This window comes from Limulus polyphemus, unplaced genomic scaffold, assembly GCF_000517525.1.
Source record: "Limulus polyphemus unplaced genomic scaffold, Limulus_polyphemus-2.1.2 Scaffold1651, whole genome shotgun sequence".
In the NCBI taxonomy this organism is placed as follows: Eukaryota; Metazoa; Arthropoda; class Merostomata; order Xiphosura; family Limulidae; genus Limulus; species Limulus polyphemus.
Genome location: NW_013667261.1, coordinates 73259 through 98944, shown reverse-complemented (window position 1 = coordinate 98944; position 25686 = coordinate 73259). Strand labels below are relative to the sequence as shown.

Here is a 25686-nt window from a genome sequence, read left to right as displayed (position 1 = left end):
TAAACGTAACGACTCTTCCATCCATCAGACGTCACACGCGTTGCATATTATAGATTAAAAACAAAGAACTAGGCATTTGGATTTCGGTTCTATTAGCTATATAAGTTGTACAATATGAGCACAACTACTGAGGCAGGCGCTCAAGCACTTATATATCACTGTATTTACATAATTTCAAACGTTATTCTGGAAGGCTCCTAAAATACTAGTTTCCGCATTACTATATTAGTCACTGATTACTTTTAAATACTGTTGTTAAAACAAGGTTCGGCTCGCAATTGTCTAAAAGCCATTATGTCGAGTTGAATATTGATTTAATAGCACAATTAGTAAAATATTACATTATGTCAAAATAGGTGTTAGTGTGTAATGTGAGCCTGTTAAAGCTTTATAATTACTGCACAGCTACTTATAATGTATACTACAGTGACTGACACTTTATTAGTACACATATCTAATATACGGTTGTACCCCTTACCCCACAGCTTTTTTAAAAAGTTGAACATATTCCTATTCTCACCTATCTTCCTGTATAGTATAACTAAGACTGAGCAATCAGTCTATCTTCCATATGCAAATAAATGGGATGTTTTATGAATCTGTAGTGGATCACTCAGGGTTCATGAATTGTAGTTAGAATTGGCAACTGTTTAACAAGTATTCTAAACAATTATCAGACTATAAAATAGAGCAGAAGTCAAGCCAAAGAGTTAATTCAGCGTTGAGATATTTCCTCTAAACAACAGTGTGTGTGTGTGTGTATGTTTTCTTATAGCAAAGCCACATTGGGCTATCTGCTGTGTCCACCGAGGGGAATCGAACCACTGATTTGAGTACTATAAATCCGAAGACTTACCGCTGTCCCACCGGGGGACTCCGCTAGAAAAAAAAATGGGGATAATACATAAGCGTGGTTTAACTGTCCTACTTATTTGTTTGCTTGTGCATTGATGTATTAGAACAAAACAGCCCCTGAGATCGGTGGTTTGTTAAAAATTACTATCAGTTTTATTGTGATGTCACGCGAAACACGGATATTTAGGTCCGCTTCGCTGACATATGACGTTATTTACCATAATAGTTGATATCTTATAAACGACTGATATAAATAATGTGGAAGCGGCTTGAATGAAGAAAACTTTTTAATAAATGTACAACGTTTCGACAAGATTATGTTGTACATTTATAATAAACCTGTCTTCATTAGCCATTCAAGCCATCTCCAAACTTTTATATTCTAAAAAGTGGGTTCCTCGTCATCAAATATAAATGGCGTTTCGATCGAGGATTTGTGTAATGCATTCACAACCGACCTGATGAGGTCTGGTACTAAGCGAATGTCCTCGTCTGAAACGATGTGCAGCACACAAAATGTGCAGTCGAGATGCTGTTGTATTCTTCTTACTGGGCAATAATACAGGATTAGTAAAGAAAGGGTTGTTAAAATTATTATTAGTCTTATTTTTAATATCACACAAATCGCCAACATTAGACGTAAAATACAATAATAAAACAAATCCTAGATTTTCAGGCTCAACTGATTTCTAGTCAACAAAAAATGTTTATACTTGATCCAAACTATCGACCTGTGTAATCTGAAGAACATCATCAATGTACAAACGCATTCATGTTAATAACTTCAAAACCGAAGAATTAAAAAGATATTCACTTGGACAGCGAAGTTTAGCTGTACGAAAGCTTTTACCAGAAATAGAAAACCTAAAACCTTTAAATATGTTAACAGAGCATTTAGAAAGATTAATTTCATTCCCACTTTCTATCTTTTTTAAAAGTGTTGAATTCGTGCATTGTAGCACTTAACATTGTCACCATCGCATTTCAATTGTTTTCCATTCACAAATGTTAGCATACACAGTGTTTACCCAGGCTAAGAAAACGTAAAGGGATATAATTGTTTGTTTATTTGTAACTAAGCACAAAGCTACACAATGGGCTATCTGTGCTCTGCCCACCACGGGTATCGAAACCCGGATTCTACCGTTGTAAGTCCGTAGACATACCGCTGTGCCACTGGGGGGCAAAGGGATATAATAAAGTATTTTGTAAAGTCAAACTCAAGTGATAAGTATTCATAAATTAATTATCAGGTGAATACAAAAAGCATATTTGATATCGATAATTTAAAAATATTTTTAGAATACTGCGAGACTACAATAAAAAGTGCATTAAAATTTTTATAACAGCTAGAATTACACCCTGGTGGTTAATATACAAAGCAAGCCCTACAAAATTCATTAGGAAAATGCAAAAGAGTAACAAAAAATATTTGAACTTTTCATCATAAAAAATAGGAACATTTAATTAAAGATAAAGCAAATATTACTTATGGCAATTTTTGCGAAGTCTCTAAAACGTTTATTCAATGACAGTTCCCGAAATTAAAAAAAAATTGAAATTAATCAACGGAAAATATGAATAAGAGATTACTAAAGAACGTTTTCCATAGTTAATGAAATACTTGTGTCACCGTAGTTTATAATTAATTGCTATTTTGACAGAATCACAGTCTTATGTGTTGCACAGCTCATGGTCAGTAGTCGACAGTTGAGGCACCAAGCTGCTAGCAGTTGGTTTCTGATTTTTCTCACAATAGAGAGGAGCGAGCCTAGGGGGTCTTACGCGGATTCTGATGACCATTCATCTTTTGTAATGTGCTATAAACCTGTCATTTGATGATAAAAAGACAAGGATGTGAACTATACTAGATCATTTCTCCAAGACCTTTAATTTCATTAATTCGTCATTAGAGGATCTTTAAATAGTGAATAGTTAAAAAACTTTTAATCTCATAAGTTCAGATATCACTTTTCTTTAAATTGTCTCTAAGAGACCATTAATTTACCAAAGTCATCTTTATGAGACCATTTTTTCCATATTGTTTTTACAGGGCCGTAATCATTGTAAAACTGGGCATGTTCTACAATTTAAATTCAAACATTTTGGGCTTGTATTTCATTAAATACTGTCTGGACCTAAGGATCAGAAGTAAATTTATTGTAGAATGACCCTATATAAAATTTCCATAATTTAGTAGAGTGCAACTGAATATCGAACCCAAATTTTACGTTTGTCGTTTTTATTTTTTATGTGTACTGTGGGTGAGTATTGTAGCCGTTTTCTCGTATAACGATGGCCTGGTTTCTTTTAAGCAGTATGTACTTCTTTCGATTTCTTTGACATTGTTTATAACATTCGGGTTTTCTTTAGAAGTAAAGTTTATATGCCAAAAGCTAGCAAAACATTAGAAACTATTAGGCCTAAAATTTGTGATAAGTATCACATCAACTGCAGATATTTTCTTTCACATTCCTCTTAATTTGTCCACTACGAATTGAAAATAGGAAGTATGTAAAAATAACATTTCAGATCTATCTTTTGTCTCCCACACATCACTACCCAAAATACCTTTCGTTAAAACCAACACCCATTAGTCGGATCAAACTACTATACTGCATATATTATATATTTTAGACCTAGTCAAGTGAATAATGTAAACTCTATTTTTTATTATTTAAGGCCTAATTAATAATCTTCTTAATTTCTTACAAATACTCTAATCAATTTCCAGTTATTTTGAGAGTACAACAGTTTACGTGGATCAATTTACTCAGATTGTGTAATTTATTACTAGTCTCAAGCAGATATACATACAGATTACCTTGCTTACTTTGAGCCATTATGTTTAGAGGGTCTGATTTTCAGGGGAAATTTTTTTCTAAATTCGAATCAATAATTTTTCAAAATCAGTTAGTATTTTTTAATCAGAAAAGGTGAAAATCGGGTGAAATGTTTTATGTATAATTAAAAAAGAATAAATACTCGGGTTGAAATAAGTTTCTATTTAAAAAATGCTTAAACATAAGTAAAGTACAGGTGACTGACTACTCACTCAGTCTTAAAAAATTACAAGTTGGGTATAAGAATGTCTACTGGTGTGTTTTACCAAACAGTTTATAATATCTTTAATTTTATACCCGGCGTTCTGAAAAACCCGGCCCTGATATGGCCGCGCCTTTTTTTTTATTATAACTTATTTGACAACTGTCTATCTTTACACTTTATATTGTAGTTAATATGCATCGTAGGTACAGAGCATGAGGGTAATGGATCACAAACATGGCAAATATGGCATGTTCCTTTCTTTCTTTTTTGTGTTCATCACATACTCTGCCAGTTACTACTGTTTCTGTGCTTCCTGGTATCCGACTGAAAATCTGATAGTTATGTTGAAATCAGCTCAACTAATGTAGCTAAACTGTTTACTAATAATTACTATTGTGCTTTATGGGGTTTTTTGATTATATGTTTCATAATTTTGTTTCGGCCAAATGTTTAGTAAAATATCCTACTATTTCGCGGCCGCGGGTCTTAAAAAAATCTTAAACACCAATATGGTATTTCAGCTGAAAACTCTCTCAATCTCAAAAACGTTAGAAGTAGATTATAAAAAGTATACTGGTCTTTTCTACAACCATTGTGCATTATATTAAAAAATCCACCATCATTCTTAAACATCACCTAATAATTTCAAATGGGCACTCTCTGTCAGAAAAACGTTAAGTTGACTAATTAAAAGCTTTCAGAGAAAAATGTTTTGGTTTTGCCACCGCATTGTGTTTTTTTTTGTTTTTTTTGACTGGTTAATAAAACAAAAAGCATAAAAACAAACATTTTTCAACACCAATCTGGTTGCAGATGCTGATTAACATATTTGCTATTTAAGTTTGTTTTCGAACATTTTAATGTGGTTTGATCTTTGAATATATAGCGCAATTTACTGAAGGAATGGTCTACTGTTATCACTTCCAGCTAGAATGCAGGGTAGAATTAATGCCGTTGCTGACAGAGCTGATTCTTTAGCTGTAGTATTCTTCCAGAAGCTCACTACTGTGAGTTCTGGATTATCTGGAGAAGGTTCTGCTATGTACTGACTGAATTCTGATTGAAGAATTTCAGCTATTACCCCTTACATAAGCGAAAACATTTTCTTGTAGTTGTCAAACTTACGTACTCTGGACTGACATCAGGAAAGGATCCAGAACTCTTCCTTACATCCATAGCTTCTTCACAGTAATAGACACATTCCTTTCTATATTTCACACAGGGCTATACAGAATTCATTAATGATTGTCTCACATAAATAGCATCTCTAGGTGACAGCATTCCTAAAATGCTTGACTTCTGTAATGTAGTACACTTTGTGAAGCATATCACCATATCTCTCCAGGTCTTTCTGGAGAGTTAAAACCGGTTCAAACTTTTCTTCCAGAAACACAAGTTTGGCATAAACTCTTTGTTGCTGTTTGTGAGTGTCAATGAATTCTTTTATGTCAGACATCTTTGTTATTCAAGGCATTCTCCTCTAAAGAGACATCAGGCCAGCCCACCTGCGTATACCAACATGCAGACTCTCAAAGCAACTGAACAATCTAATAGAAACAACAACTGACAGTTTCATTACATTTTTAATTCCAAGTTTAGCACACTCTTAATTTTACAGTTGCTCTCATTTGTAGGCATATTTAAACAAAACATCTAATTTGATAACCACTTTTCTAGTATCTGACATTGTATGGCAGTGTCAACAGAAACATGAATTAAATGGGCCATATCTTTCGCATGCTGTTGTTTACTGACACCTTCACAACACGTCACTAACCACCTTTTGCATGTATTGTACAGAATCAAATACAATGGCAATAACTTCAAGCCACTTCTTCTCATATTGCTGTAATGATTTTGCAAGTACCAAAGTAATGCTGATACTGTTTGAGACAGCAGCATTAGAAACATCTAGTAATTTAATTTCATGATCTTTTTTTATAGTGTTGTAATATAACATCTGTGTATTGATTGTGGACTTTCCAAGTACATCTTTTACTTAGTATTTGATTTCTATCTCAAGTTTCCGAATGACTTTAGGCAAGTACTTTTCTTGCAAAGTAGTATAGTTTGACATTGTTTTAGTTGCTGGACAAAATTTCTTCACAAACGTTCCTAAAGGTCCATCAGTTACATGCAAACTTAAACCAGCATGGGAAAGTGCTTCAACATATGAGTGAATTGTGCTCTGACCTTTTGCCTCTTTATCCCTCTTCCTTTTGTCTTAGAGAAATATGGCATGCACTATGAAGGTGCTCATTTATCCTGCTATATGGTTTATTTTGTCTGTCAAATGATATATTTAAAGCACAGTTTTGCATACAACAGCTGCTTCTTTAGGTTCAGTACCACTGTCTCCACACAAAACCTTGAAGTCATGATCTTCTTTTAGCTACTTAACATGTACTTTGCGTTTAATGCCCATTATTGAAAAAATTACTTATTTTTATTACGGAAATTATTATTCTGAAATCAAATAAAGTATACCTAGTTCATGCCAACTGACCCTTTACCTGTTGAAGTACTACACTGTACCAATGTCTACTTTTTCTTTTTCTTCGTCTCTCCTAGGTCCCTGTGATTTTCTCTATTACCTGCTGTTGTTATCTTTCTCTCATTTCTGTTTCACTCCAATTATTATTATTTTATAGCATTACAGAACATACTGAAAACCGAAACTTAGCTTTTTTACTCCATGTCGTTTTACAAAGAGAAAAGATTGATCGTGATAACTATACTGGGAGTTTTCAGATTTAACCCGAATTTAGAAAAAAGAATATGGGGGGAATCAGATTAAATCGGGTAAAGCCTGATAATCAGAGCCCTTAACTATATTCCAGGTTGCTGATGTTAGGCTGTACTGCGTTTGTTTGTCATGTTTGATATCAACTTCCTTTTATTAAATGTGCAATCTCCTCCTATTTACATAGGAAACTTAGTGTCAAAGTGATACCTAATAAAATGATAAAGATAAATAGTTAAGTAAAGTTAAAGTAAAGATAAATAACTAATACACGTTGAAAAAATTGCAGTAGGTTGGTAGCTCGAAATTATGAGCGGTGCCACGCTACCTTAGACTTCGCACTGATTAATCTACTGCAAGAGGACCCAATAATTGAAGGGAGAAAAACCTGTGGTCTGGCCGGCGCTAAACACTCCTTTATCGTGTAACAATACCAGAAAATTCTTGTGAACATTAGGCTTAGCATTTAACCGTCATTACGTTATGATTATTTTTGGAATTTAAGTTCCCGTGAAAAGGAATATTAGATTATAAAGTCTTTTAGCTACTTATTTTATTAATTTATCTCCTTATTTTATCACTCTTACAGCAATTCACGTTGTTATCAAGATCAGTTCTGATTTCACACTTTTAGCTTTCCAAATTATTATTATTATTGTAGACACAGCTAGGCCTAAACTGACAGCACTAGGTCTAAGAGTGAAGATATCCACATTTTCTTATTTTTAACTTTTGTTAATAATAATCATTTCAACAATGTCAAGTTTTTATAGGGCCGGATTATTTACAGTAGGTGCCTGTGTCTTGTGGGCAATAAATTTCAACAAAAACAGACAGCGCATAATCCACTTGTTTTGAATTAATATATTAAAAATAAGTCAAAAGTATGAACAAAAGTTCGTTACACTATTGGTCATCTCACAGTTGTATTCAGAGCTTTAAATAATTCTCTTTTTCGTGGAAGTCCACACAGGCGGGTTCAATTACTTTAGAACACCCTTGGACAAGACAAATTCTTCTTTTTTTCTCTATTGTTACAATACCATTGTGAATGGGGCTTGAGAGACAACTTGGGGTGCTCAGAAACTGTTATTTCTCTTCGGTCCCGCTCGCGAAATTAAGGTTAAGTCTAACTGGAAATCAAAAGATATTACAACTACATAAAAGGTATGAACATACCAGAACATGTGAAATATTTTAAGTATTTATTACTTGGTAAGATCGATACTTCTGACAAACTAATCTGAATCTAGTGTAGCGGCCAGAAAAGGCTGTAAGGTGAAAACGAAAGAAGAGAAGTTGAATTGGCTGCTACTTTGATTTAACTGGAATGATTTTATGGTTCTTTTTTTATGTTCAGAAACTTTCGTGTCAACACTTCTTCCGGTTTCACCTACATAATCATTCTCACAGGATTGACATGGTATAATTTAAACGCCTTGTGTTTTATCTTCAGGTCTTTTTCTGTTTGAAGTTAGGTTATTTTTAATGGTATTCGGATATTTGTATATGATTCTCTAGTTATTCTTCTTTGACATTTTCTCAGGGGGCTCAATGTTATTGTTGTAGTCAATATAAAGTGGTTTAATTATACTTGGTTGATCTTTCTTTATCTTCAATATATAAGATTTCCTTGCTTTGAGATGGCAGTTTGTAATGAAATGTTGTGGAAAATATAGTTCTTTGAAAATAGAAAAGATATTTTAAATTTCATGTTCAAGCGTTGTTGGTAGCTTATTCTATATGCTCTAAGAAATAATAGATGTTTTGATCTGTTTATGGTGACACTAAAAGAAGTGAACATAATTTAAAGAATTTGTTGGCTTACGGTATATTGAGAGGACTGGTTCTGTGTTTTTTCTTGTTATCAAAACATCCAAGAAAGGAAGTTGGTCATCCTTTTCCTATTCAACTTTAAATTTGATAGTTGGGTGAAGCTGATTAAGATTGTTGAAAACACTTTCAAAATCACTTCTTTTGTTTGGCCACGCAGAAAATATATCATCAACATATCGGAACCACGGAATTTTTGAAAGGTTTATATTCATGGAAGGTTTGTTTTTAATTATGCACAAAGCTACACAAGGGCTATCTGTGCTCTGCCCACCACGGGTATCGAAACCCGGTTTCTAGCGTTGTAAGTCCGCAGACATACCGCTGTGCCACTGGGGGGCATTCATGGAAGGAACTAATTTGATTTCCATGAAAAGGTTACACAGTATTGGTGACAGTGGATTTCCCATGGCCATTCTGTATTTTTTGTTTAAAATCTGACCAAGACAGGTAAATATATTGTTGTTTACACAGGCAAAGCTATGTTCAGTTCAGGTAATTATCTTTTAAGAAATTCTATGATTTATTCAACTGGTAAATAAAGATTCAACGTCAAAACTTAACATGTTTCCTTTATTTAGGTCAGTGTTTTTTAATTTTGTTCGCAAAATCTAAACTGTTTTGAATGTGCGATGAAAAGATTTTTCCAACAACTGGGGATAGATGTCCTGCTAACCATTTAGATAATGGGTATGTTACAGAACCCACGTTAGAAATTGTAGGTCTCAGGGGACAGTCTTTATGTGTTTTAGGCAAACCGTACATGTAAGGTAAGGATGGATTTTAATACATTTTAAATTCTTTGAAATATCTAGGTAATCATCAAAAATTGTACGTAGTTGTCTTTTAAAGTCAGACACCTTCTTAGGTAAGGGATTGTAACTTAATTTTTCATAAACATACCCGTCCATAAAAAGTTCTTATGTTTCTTTTATAAACGATTTAGTCTAAGATGACGATTTGGTTAGTTTTATTATTATTATATAATGCACTAGTTATGCAATTCGTTAGGAGGTTCATATATTCACTGTTGTCCTTTGCTGACTTAATAATGTCTGATATTAAGTTTATATTCAAGTTCGTATTCTTAAAGGAAAAGGATAAGTCATAACCTAGGGCAATTCGTTTAAATTCGGTTAAGTTATAATATGACAAGTTTAAAACATTTTTATCGGGTTGTGAAGCCTTACACCACTCATTTTGAGTCTAACCCTGTCATGCTTGAGCTTGTTTAATACTACAGTATGGGCTATTTCGTGTAATTTGCTTGTTTGTGTTGGAGATGTACGTTCTTGTAGTATGCATGCCGCCTAACGTGATACACAAAAGGCTTCATTAAGTTCGGAATTAATCTTCTCAATCCTTTCTTTTAAAATGCATTCTTCAAGGTTACCAAAAGGAAGTGGTTGATTCTTCTTCAGTATTTTTGGTAGTAAAGTTTTTGGAGTAACTTGTTCTTCAAACACACGATAAGAAACTGTCTTTGCAATGTGTCCCGTTTTGCTTTCAGAAGCTGTGTTTCAAAATTCCTGTAGAGTACACCAATGTCGCGATGGTGTTTGAAAATATCTTTAAGATATCTTTGTTCCTTCGTGGATAACGTGGTAATAATAATAATAAAAGAACACAATATCGTGTATAGCAATTAGGGGAAAATTCCATTTTTCTTCGTATGAGAGATTCTGGCCATTAAATTGATTGGAAATCAGCAATAATTTTATATAAAACTGATAACTACAAAAAAGGAAGAATCGTCGAAAGTTGCTTAATCAAAAACCTGCCTAATTTCAACACCTTCCAAGGTCACTTTAAACTTAAAAACTTCCTACCAGAAGACAATGTGAGACTGAAGAGGACGCACCAATGTGTCGAAACTAGTTTCTCTATTATCAGACTTCTGACAGTTTGTTAGGTTTACTGTGGCTTTGCGATATTGTGTTATTTTATTATTTTCACTGACTTATTAACTGCACGCATTTATAAGACGCGACAGAAAAATCTAGAAATATCTAGCACTCTAGTGACAACAATATTCACATAACAGAAAAACTTAGAAGCTTCGAATAAGATGACGTCAACAGTATTACAAATGCCTAGCACAACAATTAAACTGCATACACAACGTAGGACTCGTACTGAGTTACGTAACAAAACTTGTCATAATTATCGCTTTTAAAATAATTAACTTATAGCACTCTTCTTATGAAAACTAAATAATCATTAAATATTAAATAAACTAAATAGTTTTGTATATCCAGCAATCAAACATACCTACTAAACAACTGGTAAATATTAAGCATTTGTTGTATAACATATATTTTGCACATATGTATAACATATATAACATCCTATCTAATATTTAACGTATAATATATAATATTTGATGCTTAACATAGCATGTGAGTTAGAAAAGGCAGACATTGTAACTTGGTACATTCTTCTTGTCAGTTATAGAAGAACTACAATATTATTGGGGTTGGTAGGGAGAGGGAAAGAGTCTGTGCAAAGGCCGGTGCCAAATTCGTCTAATGTATAGATAGTAGTAAAAGTAATACTATTAAAATCATCTTATTAATAATGGGTCCTTAGTATGAAAAAACAAAAAGATACACGATGAGAAATAATAATAATAACATGAAAAGTAAACGTGATTGCTTCCAGTGGTTGTCTCCCTGTGAACGGCACAACGCCACCTGATCGAGCAGTGACAAATGTGAAGCGAAGGCCTTCACAATAGGAGATAGTAGAGTCTATGCTTTGGCCGGTGCTAACGTCCTCTAGCGTGTTAATTAAATCACCACAGTTAATTATGAAAGATTGTTATTATAAAGCGTTAACTTGAGTAGGTTATTATTACAGTTCTGTTAATTTGAGTAGGTTAGCGTTACAAGACTGTACATTATAGTTCCAAGACCAGTTTTACCCTACTATTGTCAGAAGTCTGTTTTAAGACACAGATTATTGTTACAAACTCTTATTTTAGTAAATCTTACGTTACAAAACTTTTATTCTGCTAGATTATCGTTACAAAAAGTTATATTTTACTAGATTATCGTTTTAGGTCCAGTTCTAATAAAAAATATTCCCAAGAAGTTTCAAATTAATTACTACTATACATTAGACGCGGTGGATTAGTGCTATATCAAATAAAATTACTCTATCCACAGTTGAAATATTCAAATTAATTACTATTATACATTAGACGCGGTGGATTAGTGCTATATCAAATAAAATTACTCTAGCCACACTTGAAATATTCAAATTAATTACTATTATACATTAGACGCGGTGGATTAGTGCTATATCAAATAAAATTACTCTAGCCACACTTGAAATATTCAAATTAATTACTATTATACATTAGACGCGGTGGATTAGTGCTATATCAAATAAAATTACTCTAGCCACAGTTGAAATATTCAAATTAATTACTACTATACATTAGACGCGGTGGATTAGTGCTATATCAAATAAAATTACTCTAACCACAGTTGAAATATATATTTATATATGTATACATATATCCCTAGTAAATAACACAATGAGGATCTCTTCCCCTATTCTCTCTCTCTCTGTATATATATACATTAATAAAATATCATAGCGAAGTTTGAATACTCCCTTTAGTAGAAATCTCTAACAAAACTTAAAATATCTTCTATTTATTTAAATGAAACTTTTCAAATAACTAAAAACTATTGAGGAAAACTATACTAAAAATGAAGAGTGATGGGACGTAGGAATTGTTGAAAAGTTATCATACATAATAAACAAAGGAAATAATTAAAAATGGCCGTTTTGCAAGAAAAAAAAAAAGAATGTATACATTGAAATGATCGATCACCGCTCTATCTAGAGTTATTTTTCCATTGGAATATTATCTTGTAGCAGCTAGTGCTCTTGGGAAGTAATATTTTTTTCGATAAACCAAACATTTCTTAGTATAGTGTGGGTGTCGTGGACCTACTAGTTACCACTGCAGAGGTTATTGAATTCGCTTCTCTTACCGATCTTTTTTCCCTCAGGTTGTGTGTCCATTTTCCACTCGAGCAGAAAGCATGGCATATGATTTCGTCACTCGCTAAGAAGCTTGACGATTGGGGAATAAATACGTGATTACCTAGAACCGTCGTTAGCCAGTGTCCACAACACAAGGCCAAAGTAGACTGTGCCTTAACAAATATGTAGAAATCGGGTTGAGTCTAGGGAGACTTTTATCACAGTGATTACATTTTCTTCGTGTGGTGGCACATTATATTTCAAAAACATTTTATCGTGTTGGAAGTCGTTTCAGCTGATTTGAAAGTGTTTTATGTCATTCTTTTTAGGTTTTGAATATAAAATGGACAAAAATAAAAGAACTTTAAGTGGCATTCCTGCGTTTAGACACGTTAAGCAGCACAAAAGAGCAGCTGCTAATGCTTTATTCAAAACGTACGAAATGTGTAAAACTGTCGACAGATTTTAGTTTTATGTTATTATAGTAGTCGCGACAAAAGCTCATACCACAAGATATAGCAATACTCTTAGTAATCATTACTATAACTTATATAGTATTATCACGACATTATTGGCTTTATTTGTTTTATGCAACAATTTATTTTCATAATTACCGATATTATTAAAAATTACAGTAGTATTTTTGTACTTAACTGTTTTTTGACAATCGATAAGACAGTTGTTTATTTTTTCTAAATATTTTTGTTACCAAGCAAGTTATGCTGTGAATGATAATATCTCAGAAACAAATTATTTTTGATGCTGATAAGAGGCTTTTGGGGACTGGTAACTTCATAGAAACTTTTTTGTTGTGTAAGTTCCACTGTGACTGGTTGAACTTGACAATAGGTCAGAGGGTAAGTTCACGGTCTTGCAACACTAAAATCCGGGGTTTGCTTCCTCACAGTGGACACAGCAGTTTGCCCACTGTGACTATGCTCTAAAACAAATAAAACTTCACAATAAACACGTTTTCTCCTTGTCGAAGTTGCTGCATCTTGTTTCTCATCCGTAAGTCGCAATCCTTGGTTCCGATACTGAGACGTTGTTAATTAACATACAAATGATGAGAGTGCTATAATTTATGTTAGTTGTATATACATAATCAAAACCTTGTATATGTAACATGAGTTTCATATTAATGAGCAACACTTCTGTTTAAATCTTCAAGTATTTGGAAATTTCTGGCAGGCTTGTCTACTGGGCTTCTTTTTCAACTTTTGAAAGCATTTATTTTTAAAAACGTAAAATATTATCGAAGATGTATTGTTTTGCTATCGTAAGGTTGAAAAGAAAAGTTAATTGAAAATACGGTACAAGTAAGATATGTAAAAACTGAAGAAAATTAAGGATGTCGGTACGGTAATAGAAAGTAATAATACAAGACAATGGAATACTTAAAGCTTAAGCCTGTTACAGAAACAAAAAAGAACAATATAAAAATTTGATATGAAGCATGAATTTTAAAGCACAAGATAGAACAGTTAATATTAATAATTGATAACCAAAGTTTACACCACAACGGGGGAAGTAAAATGGAGAAATATTCACACTAAACAACAATGCAATAGAAGGACAGAGTAACCGTGTCAGAGAAAATAATTTAGCTATAAAATAAGAAGTCCAACAACACTAGAAGACAACTTAGTGTTGATATAAAACAACATTTCTTGTGAAAAGCGTACTTTATTATGAAAATAAAAGTATGAAAAAAAAGAGACTTGCACCATGTTTATCTAGCTAGGAACGGATTTATTTTACTTTTTTGTCTAATGGAAAACCTGCGGAGAAAATATTAACTGTAAGCAAACATACTAACAAAAAAGTAATTTTCTGAGTTCTTATTTATACGAGAGTATAGCTAAATTTCTTTGCTATACTCAAATCATACCAGCTCAGAATAACCGAAAAGGTTTATTCATAACCAACCGAAGACTTCTATCTATCTTTCGATCTATCCATCCATCCATTTCTAAGCTATATATATAACTGTGTAGGTGGCTAACATTGAAATGTTGATATATATTTCCAAAGCATATCTTTATTTTCCTTTTTTCCCCCTTTCAGCATTCTTATAAGTATATTTACCTTTAAGTTTTTTTGTTATTAAGCACAAAGCTACACAATGGCTTATCTGTGCTCTGCTAACCGCAGATATTGAAACTCGAATTTTATCGTTATAAGCTGTAAGACTTACCACTGAGCCACCAGGGGGGAGGCTTTATAAGGTGTCTTTGCATGTGGATAGGCAACTGAGTGCCATAAAAAAAACGGCCACAGTTACGAAATGAATATCAACTTGATTTTATGCTCATGAGGCCATTTAGAAAATAGCAAAACCATGTATAACAGTTTGGAATTCTATACAATAAACAAATAATTTCTGACTTTTTCATTCATACCCATCAGTGGATTTTTCTACTTGAATGGCTTGTTTGGGTGCTAAAGTCCTAGCAATTAAGTAAAATGCTATTGTTCACAGATTTGTCAGACGTTTTTAGCTCATTTGCTTCATGTTTTATCTATGGCGCTCCTTTAGAATTTTTTAAATTGCATCTGTGAAATTAAAAAAAATAGGATTTGGGTCTTTCACTTGAAACTATAATTCTTTAAGTGAAATTGACATCTAAAAAAGTGCACTTAGCTGGATTTACAGATGGTTGATTTTTTGATACTTTGCTTTTTTCCATAATAACATTTATGCTTTGGCACTTACACATTTGTTATAATGTGTACATATAATGCATAACGGATTGATTAATCAAGGAAAAAACAATAACAACAAAAAACAAAACAAAAAAACACGTGCCGAATACTAGGGAGAATGTCTCTATATGAAGTCGCGGTGGAATGGCATATATTAGAACTACATTTTGACATTGTTTGGTGTTTCGTGGGTATTTTGTTATGCCACCGAAAATTTGTAGCTTTTGAGTAAGGTATATAGTAGCTCTTTCCGAAGCAAAATATGCATACACTCAGATCATAACAATAGGTTGGCAAAGAACGATTTATAAGCATAAGGAAGAATCATATTGATGGTGGAAGATTCCACATCTTTTGACAGAACATTAATCTGTCTTCTTCAGGTCATAAAGATGTATTCAGATCGGGCAATTAATTTTTCCAAGACGGAGATATCCACTATACTTAATGGCATTGGAGTATGGATTAGTTTGGGACAACAAGATGTATCGCAGCCATTGCACCCTAAGTGTGGCGTATTATAGCAGGTGAGGATCCTCGAACACAAAATGCAGTGGAAAAAAGCCTTCCACGTGCCCTAAGCAGCAATATGCAACATAATCAATAAGGATCTTGAAAAGCGACACAAATCTCATGCACAAAAGTTATTTCCACGACATATCCATTCAACTGTTGCATACCTCAAGCAGTTAGAGAATTAAAAGCGTATTCATGCTATTCAATATGAAGACATACCGATCAAGTTACCTGTCCAAATAAACTGTTCAATAGGCTTGGAAACTGCAGCTTTCATACACTTGATAGATCATAGGAACCATATATGGAGGAAGAGTGTGCTTTGGACATGACATCTTTAGGAAGGAGCTTTTTGGAACTGCAACTACGCTGCAGTGTTACTGTCAAAATGCACAATCTTCAGATTGAGCATGACTGAACGTAGAGACATAGACAGTAACACCATGTTGAGACTCGAAAACAGTTTTAATGTAACTTACTCAACCCCTGTATAATATGATGTAAAGAGGAAAATCCATTTTGTTAGACAGAGCGCAATCCAAAAAAATGTAACTTAAAAAGCATGAGTGATTAATAATGATAACTTTGCAACCAACAAGTTAAATATAATCCTAACTTTATAAAATAAGCATCGTAGTTCTGGCACCACGGCTGTAATAAGGACCAGTTATCATCTCCATTAAGGGGTATTTGAGTATTTTCTTTGTTTGTTTTAAAGCAAAGGAACATTGGACTATCTGCTGTGTCTACCACAGGGAATCGAGCCCCAGATTTTGGCATTGTAAGTCTGTCAACATTCTGCAGAAATACTAATGCTAACATGTTACAAAAAGTAAAAATATATTTTATACATTTTGCATCACCTGAAGTGTATTTCACTGCTAAAAACTGTAAGTCAAAAATAGAAAAATGAGAGATTATATGTTGAATAACAAAATATCAATCAAAGTTATGTTGATTACAAAAACGTTATCCCTTGTTTCATATTTCAAAAGATAAATCTTTTGTTGGTACATCTCTTCGATTTTTGAAACATAATTAACAGAATATTATTATTATTTTTCTATAGCCAACATAAATGTATTCGTAAAATATTTCTACAAGAGAACTGAAGATCGGAGCCGAAATAGACTTCTCGCTGATAAAAATATTTTGCCCATTTTTTTCTTGTATTAATTTCAAATGGACCCATAAGAGACAAATACTCTTCAGTTACAAAGAGTTTGTTGATTCATTTGTTCAATTTCCTGATATCTCAAACACTCCTCGACAAAACAAAATAATTTTAAAAACTAGTTCGTTCATCATCATCATGGTTATCTTGTAACAAGCGATTTACGTTTTGTAGGAGATTTAGAACTGTGAGAAATTCTAAATGCCGAATTAAAATTGAAACTGTTACCAAATAAAATATTAAACAGAACCTCAAACAGGACATAAATAATTAGATTATGAGCATTAGTTACTCTAGTTTTATCTCCATAAGATAAGGAAATTTGAATATTTGTGCGACTCTAGCTTGACTGATTTCAAATATAGAACTTAAACTGGCTTATGATATAAGGATTTCCAAAATACAAATAACATTAAAACAAAATTTCAATGGAACCAATTAGCAACACTATACTTGCACAACAAAATGTGATAGATATTCAATATAATTTCTGAAAAAAATTATTTGATTCAAATTTTCGTTAATTAAATTTATTTTATATATTTGAAATTTAGATATTTCGATTTGCTTTTCAAATAAAGCTATAGCCATTTCGTTTAAAAACTTGTGAATATAACAATATCTATATAGAAATTGTGTTTAACACCCAAAGCAAACAATAAAATGTCATATAGATTCGAAAGTAAGAAAAATTTAGGATACCTAGAGAATAATGATTCAAATAAATTCGGTTTTCTCGACATGCATACTCTTTTGAATTTATTATTTTATAAAGTAGCCTATTTAAAAATAAATTAATAAATTCAACAGCTTATTTTATTGGCATTTGAATTGAACAACTGCGATACATATTGCCCGAAAATTCATTAACTTGTTATTACGTCTGAATCAATATTAGTTCTATATTCACAAGACTCAAACAAAATAAAACAAAAACGGAAACCATTTGTTAAAGTCAAAGCTCAGAACTTAGAATGCAAACATTCGGGGTTCGATCCTTGCAGTGGGGAACAGCATTAATAGGATATTTTGCAGCTTTGGCTCAACAACAAACAAACCCACTAAAGTAGTCAAAAACTCAGTATAAAATATAGTCTATTTTTTAATCAGTTAACCCTAACTTTTCAATAAAAATACACCGTTTGCTTTATTCTATTGGCTGTTTTTTCCCAAGTTTTCGTTGATTATTTTTCCATTTTGCAAATAAAAAACACGAAATAGTATCAAGTACATTTTTTATTAAATACATACACTCTTCAGGAAAACGCTGGACCTGAATCTCCAACTTTTGTCAGAAGTTTGAAATGACAATCAGATTTCCCGCTTAATCTTACTGGTATAGTCACCACACTTTAAAACGTTTTTACTTTTAAGCAAAATCTCCTAGATTCAAATTTATATTTTATTAAATAGTATATATTTTTTTCCTTTTTGAGGAATAGGTTTACCTTCTTTTCCAATATATTTACAAACAGATTAAGCTAACAAGGAGTAATGATTTATTTCGGAAATGGCGGAGATCGTGTAAGCAAATTATTATATTTACTGAAAAAAATTTAAAAACGTTACATGCTAATATTAAAATTTGTTTTTAATGTTTAAATCTCGGTATAAAGACGTATCTCATCATCTTTTCAACATCCCAATCTTTCACAATAAATTGAATGAGAAAGAATTTTCTTTATGACAAGGCAGTCAAGTCTATCTTTTTTCGGGAGTTTTGTATAGAAACAAATTCTAACATAAATCATACGTCCCCTTGTGGCTAGATGTAAGATCCACTTTTCCAACAACACTGACACGGTTTTAAGTTTCAGTGCAACCATATACCCAGGTAATGAGAAAGAAAGAACGATACAATAAACTTTCCACGGTTTGTTTTAGCCCAAAGCTACATTGGGCTATCTGCTTGACCACTACGGATTTTAGCGTTGTAAGTTCGTAAAGTTACCGCTATCCCACCGGGGGACAACTTTCCACGGATAATAAAGTCTTCTTTCAATTCTATAGTGCATCCCCAAAGAAAAAGTGATTTATCTAGCAGTAGGTAGAGCAGCGTTAGAGATTTACCTATCAGGAGGCAGAACAGCGATGGAGATTTTCCTAGCAATAGGTAGAAGAGCGATAGAGATTTTCCTAGCAGTAGGTAGAGCAGCGTTAGAGATTTACCCAACAGTAGGTAGAGCGTATGAACTGTTTTATTGCAGTTTTTACCAGAAATTTACTGAAAAATAAAGATTAACAAATATTTTACAAAACAAGTAATGTTTTGTAATATTTCGTTTTTGTTGTATTTTTAAAATTCTTAAATGATACTTATATTATAACATAAGAAAGTTATTACTTTCAATTTTACTCTTTTTATTTGCATTCAGCAGATTTAATTTAATATATAGGTATATATATATGTAGAAAAAGTTTCACAGTACCCTTTTGGACAGTTTATATTAAGTAACTAAAGTCATAAGTAAGAATATCACGTGTTAGTTGAACATTCAAATTATTTATTTCTGCTTTGCTCCACGATACGAAGTAGAAATTTCAGTAGAAGTCACAAATATGAAATGTTTAAAATTAAAGAAACTGCAACATATCAATAGAAAATGTTGTTGAGATGGTTATTTGAACAATGAAAAAAATGTTTTAAATGTAAGAGAATATAATATTACAAAAAAATTGTCATTTCTAAAACACCTAGTTTCTTGTCATATGTATCAACATATGTATATCATTTTTATTCATTTTTATACCTTGTACAAATTTTCGGATCTGAAAGTACTCCAGTTTATAATATTTTTTTTATAAAAACAATCAGTCTTTTACCATGATAGTTGTACATTAATGTCAATAATTTCTGTTAGAGTTTCGCAAATTTTCCATTTTTTCCGTGTTAATTGAAACTCTTTTCTTACTTTTTAACTACATGTAAGTAATTCATTAAAATAGTAGTATGTTTTTACAAAGTAATATGATTTAAGTTTCAAGCATTCGTAAGTACAAAAATAATATTTTCTTAAGAACTGAAAATCCCTGTATAATTTTTTGTATGTTTATTGGGGTTTCTTTGTATGTGTTAAAGTGGGTAAAGAGTGTTCTACTTTTTATAACATGTGTATGATTTTGTGTTTGTTTAGGTAAAATTGTTCCTTTTGTGGAACTGTCAGTGGCTCACGGATCGGTTCTCACCATTCTGGCTATTAGCTTCGAGCGCTACTACGCCATCTGTCAACCACTGAAAGCTGGATACACCTGCACCAAGATGAGAGCCATAATCATCATCGTCATCGTCTGGGTGGTGGCGCTGCTGGTCACCAGTCCCGTTTTGTTATTCTCGCAGTTCACCTACTCAGAATATGTGGATGGTTCTATCGTTCCGGTATGTCTCACCTTGGTTCAATCACTTTGGCAGCGCTTATATTTCATCAGTATGATTGTTGCTTTCTTTGGGATCCCTTTTCTAATTCTAATCACAGTGTATGCTATAATTGCTAAACATTTGATCATTGACAGTCAGGTTATATCTTCGAGTTCCGAGCAACTACAAATGAAGGCTCGTCGCCAGGTGGTGCTGATGCTGGTCGCTGTAGTTTTCAGCTTCTTCCTGTGTCTGCTTCCATTCCGAATTTTTACCTTGTGGATTATCTCAGTAGATCCTCAGGAAATCCAGGACCTGGGAATGGAGCTCTACTACACTCTTCTCTACTTCTGTCGTATCTTGTTGTACACAAACTCGGCAACCAATCCTATCCTCTATAACGTCATCTCATCCAAGTTCCGGGACGCATTTTTGCGTGTGATTGGCTGGAAAACGGAACATCGAATATTTCGTCGGGTTACCTTTACTCCAACGTCGCTAACTCTGCATAGCAGTTTCAAGAGTCGTTCAAGCCATTCTAGTAACATGTACGCATCTACTCGTACGTTCGTGGCTAGGGAACTAAACAACATGCTGTAAACGATGTTGGTAAGAACTAACGCATCTGTCATACCTGCTCCTACGTTCGTTGCTAAGGGACAAAACAAAATGCTGTAAATGATGTTGGTCAGGAACTAACATCTTTTTCTTAGCATATGTTTCACTTGATTGGGGTCTGCTTTTCTGGATCTTGCCTGCCACTCCTTTTTATTCTGTTGCAGAACTACATTCACACCACATTTTCTCATGTCCTTTCTCTCACTACATCCTTCCATCTTTTCTTCGGTCTTCCTCTTCTCCTTTTCCTTTCCACTGTCATATTTATCACTCTTTTACCAAAATACTCTTTTCCTCTTTTTCCACATGAACGAGACATCTAAGGTCAATTTCTCTCATCTTCTCCCTAACCGGAACAACTGTTACCCTCTCACTAATGTTTTTTATCCGAATCTCCGCCACGTTCATAATCTGCTCCTCTTAATTTCTTAAACTCCAGCATTCAGCCCTATAAAACATGAGTGGTCTTATCACTGCCTTATAAATTTCCTTTTCAACATTAATGACATCCGTCTGTCACGTACAACTCTTATGATTTCTCTCACATTCATCCATGCTTTCTTTAACCTCCTTATTCACTCTTCTTTCTGCCTACACAGTTGATCCAAGTTATATAAATGTATACATTTTTTTTAAATCTATTCGCCATCGAGGAGCACCGTTTCATCCTCCCTTACTCCCCCTCCAATGAATTTTGCTACCATGTTGTCTTTGTCCTATTTATTTTCAAACCATATCTCTCTATACATGCTCTCCAGTTCTACTTGTGCTTCACTTTTGTTCTCTTCATAAGGTACAACATTATCTGCAAATAGCATATACCATGTTGCTTGTCTATTTATGTCTGGTAAATTTACTAACAGGTGCAAGTTCGTTTATTATATAAACGGTTGAAAGCTACCAAATATCACCTATAAATATAATTCACAAGACTAACCAGATATTTATTTTTCTATTCTGTTTACGAGGTAGAGTAAAAAACGTAGTTGAAAGTAAAGATAACAAAAATAACGCTTACTGATCAAACTAAGCACTTTATGTTTGATAAAATAATCTAAATCAAGACTAAACCATGTCAAAGTATCTTTTCCTTTTGACATACATTCATCGACTAAACATAACACTGATAATAAACTTACAGACACTATATTTTGCAACATTGCTTTTCAACCATTTGCATTCTGAAAGGGAAGGGATAATGCGTTATACATCTGTACTTTAAATCAAGTAACGTCATCAGTCATCACATTTTGGCATATGAAAAATTTTATATAAATATATATATAAACTTTATAATACTTAGGTATTGAAATTAGTGTTCGATTTCTCTATTTTCAAAAGCAAAACTAATCGTTTTGTTCATTTTTAACTCGAACTCATATAAATCACCTTACTAATTAATCACGTTGCGAGAAAAACAACTTTCTGGAATACAAGTCCCATTTTGAAGATTTTGAGCTTTTTCTAATTGCAAAATATATTTGCAAGGTTTTCTTTAAGTTGACTTATTCGTAATAATCTGTTTCCGTACTAAATCTTACTACTAAGTTCCCTAATGCCTACATTCACCAGATACTTTTTAATATGCACCAGTAATTTTTTTTCATTCTAATTATGTTCAAAAAATTTGTCACATAATTATATTTTTTATTTGTAGAGATGCATTCACTGGAGAACTCTTTAAATAGAGAAAACATATGGAACAAAAAAGACAGAAGCCCCAGAGGTGCTATAAAGGGTCAGTCCTAGAGTCGACCTACCTATATCATTCCCCAGAGTCTCCTAAAGATACACGCCAGGTTTGATAACAATCAATTTAGCGGTTCGTCAGCTGTAAGCAGATGCACACACATAAAGATTTTGTTAAACAATGGTCTAAATATATACCTATTGACCGGAATTTTGGATGACCTTACGTTTTAAAGACCAGAAATTGTATTTTTAATGTAAAGAAAAAAAATTAAAGTAGGCCTAGCGTTAATAAGACTACTATAAAGCAGGTAAGACAACTTCAACAAAGAATGGGGAAAATATAAACTTTTCTTTACTTACTATTAGGGATATCAGTGATAGTATTTTCTGATCCAGTAAAGCTGTGTTAGTTTGCTTAAATCCAAAAGTCCAGGTTTGTGTTAAAATATGGTAACCCTACAAAAACTTATGTTTTGTAGACTGTTGCACACACAAAAAATTGTCTATATAATTTTAAAAATAAGTGTCGGTAGCATTATGGCCGTAACTTTGTGTCAAAAATGGCAATGTATCTGAAATACGGTACCTACTCGTTTGGTATGAAAGGAAGCAAAATATTATTCCATCACTATGGTCATTTTCCTTCTTACTGCTGTCTGAGTCTTCCTCTCTTTCTGCGTCGTCCTTCCACAGAATGGCATCATCGTTCCCGTCCATTTCATTTGATACGCAGCATAGCAGTTTCACTCGGAGCATAGTCCGCGAATATAGAGCGAGTTGTATAGTTCATATCTTACTTTAACGTCTTAACGTTTGGCGAATACGGTACATAATATGTATAAGCCACTGCCCCTAGTTTCACGGGATCCTTTACTGTGACGTTTAGATTGTATGGCATCTGCACTTTCCCGTTTTTAAAATTTCTAACTAACTTGAAGGAAATGTTGTTTTTACTTGAAACTAACTTTTTGTTTGTTGACGTAGTGGAATAAAATTTGTTTTTTAGTGATTATAACCAAAGGCAAACAACTTTTGCTGGTTAATCTTCCAATTTCTTTTCAATGCTTTCTATATGCAAATAGGTTTGTTCTCCCTTCTTATTTACGTCTTCTTGCTTGGCACTCACAGAAATAGCACACACTCTTGCATGCAATATTCAAATTATTTACTATCAAGTGTTTAGATTTAAAGCCACTACAAATTGAATAAATCACAAATCAAATACCCGAACAAAACACTGAGACACTCTCTGTTTAATTGCATTTACTGAAGAAACAAACACAGACATCAGTAACAACAATCGAATTTACAGCAGTGAAGAAACAGGCAAGGAGATCATTTGTATAGCAATAATTAAAAAAGGTTTCAACATACGTTGAGGTGACCATTAAGTAAATATTTTTAGCAATCTTTCACTTTGACATATTTAGGAGATAGATAAGGAAATCATTTAGGTAATATACTTTTCAATTAACAATTTAACATATTAATTAGGGAGGAACAAAATGGGATTAATAATTTAACATTCTTAATTTAATAATACAGTAAGAAAACATGCAAGTAACACATCTGTATTATGGTGTTTTATTTCAACATGGTGAAAAGATAACTGGCATAGTCCTGTCTTAAGTGTCTAGTTTACAACAAATATCATTGAGTGAAGACGAGAAAAGACGATGAGTAGAATAGATTCTCACTGGAACTACGAATAAACACTTGCTGGCAGCAGCAAAATGATAGAATGAACACTGCTGATCAGCAATAAGAAATATCTTCTTTGTCGTCTATATTTTTAGAGATCGATAACAAAACTCCTTCAGTCTCAGTCATTCTAGATGGTAAATAAACAAAAGCTATTGTGTTCGTTTAATATATATGTACATATACAGGATGAAGACAAATACAGGACAAGAACTTAAAAAGACCAGAAAGAAGATAAATGGACTTTATGCTTTATCAAGATGAAAGAAATTTAGTAGAAGTTATATGCTTTTGTGTCACAAATATTGACAAACAGGGCATTATTCAAACTGATCTGAGTAGAAAATAAAATAGCGTTTCGATTATAAATATTACCAGAAAGGGTGTCTCAGTTTTATTAAATTCTTGCTTCTATGGTCTTTTTTCCTAAGAAATGCCCATGGGTGACTGTATATCCAATGCTGTGATTGAAAGATTCGTGAATCCAATTTTTGTTGTGCTAATATGTGAACATTTGAGTATATAATAAACACATACATGCATTTTCAATAATTTAAAGTCGGTTTCACCCTATCAGAGAAAAGAAATTATTGTTTAACGTCATTATAGTTATATAATATTGCCAGAATAGAGAAATGTGACCGTTTGCATCATGTTGTAACACCTCAACTTGTCAGCGGACATTACTGATCGCGGTAGCAAGTATTGTGGCAGTCCTGTCAGTGGCCATTGCTGATTTTGATGACAAGTACTATCTGCAATCCATCACTGACGTACTACAGACGTCAAATTGTCCTTAGTAACGCGCGTAGTTGTTAAATGCCAGGAGATACTGACTGACTAGAAGATGGGCAATGAGAATTGAGTGTATAGTTTAGTTGATCTTTGGCAACGTCGCCTTTAATCCTCTTTTTTGTGTGTTTGTACGGTGACATTTATTCGAAAGCTTTATTACTCTATCATAAATTTATATTTTCTTGTAAATGTGTATAAGCGTACACTCTTGAACAATGATGAATATATATACGTATATGATGTATACGTGGTTGGTGTATTTAAATATTTATGATTTGTTGTGAATTAAACAGAGTCTGTTCACAAGTTTGATTGGTACTTATTCATTTTTGAGTTTTTATACTCATCAGTAAATTTATTTTTAGACACAATAACAAGCTTGTTTTCGCAAAGTGCATTCCCATAGGTCAATACCCAATTGGCTAGGTAAATGTCCCGTTGTCAAGGCAACAACTAATGAACGGATTAGTGTTGCCTCAAGTGTATTTTTCTGTTTCTTATAAACATGTAGAAGACAAATTATCTGTCATCAATTTGACCTTTTAATTTTTACAAAAAGTTGACCTTTTCAATTGGAGGTTTTATTATTATTATTTACTCTGTTAGCTTATTGGAAAATTTGCATTATCTGCTGCATGATTCTGAGCATAT

The 25686-nt window shown here is 32.9% G+C and overlaps 1 protein-coding gene across 1 annotated transcript in view; it reads left to right on the top strand.

Annotated features, from left to right (window-relative positions):
* The window catches only part of LOC106464429 (growth hormone secretagogue receptor type 1-like), a 107934-nt gene extending 85344 nt beyond the window's left edge, over window positions 1-22590 (top strand). Inside the window, exons 2-3 of the mRNA XM_022392147.1 lie at window positions 20009-20250; window positions 22505-22590. Coding sequence (XP_022247855.1) covers window positions 20009-20250; window positions 22505-22531 — 269 coding nt within the window. The 3' untranslated portion in view covers window positions 22532-22590. The remainder of the gene's footprint in view (window positions 1-20008; window positions 20251-22504) is intronic.
* The last annotated feature ends 3096 nt before the right edge of the window (window positions 22591-25686 follow it).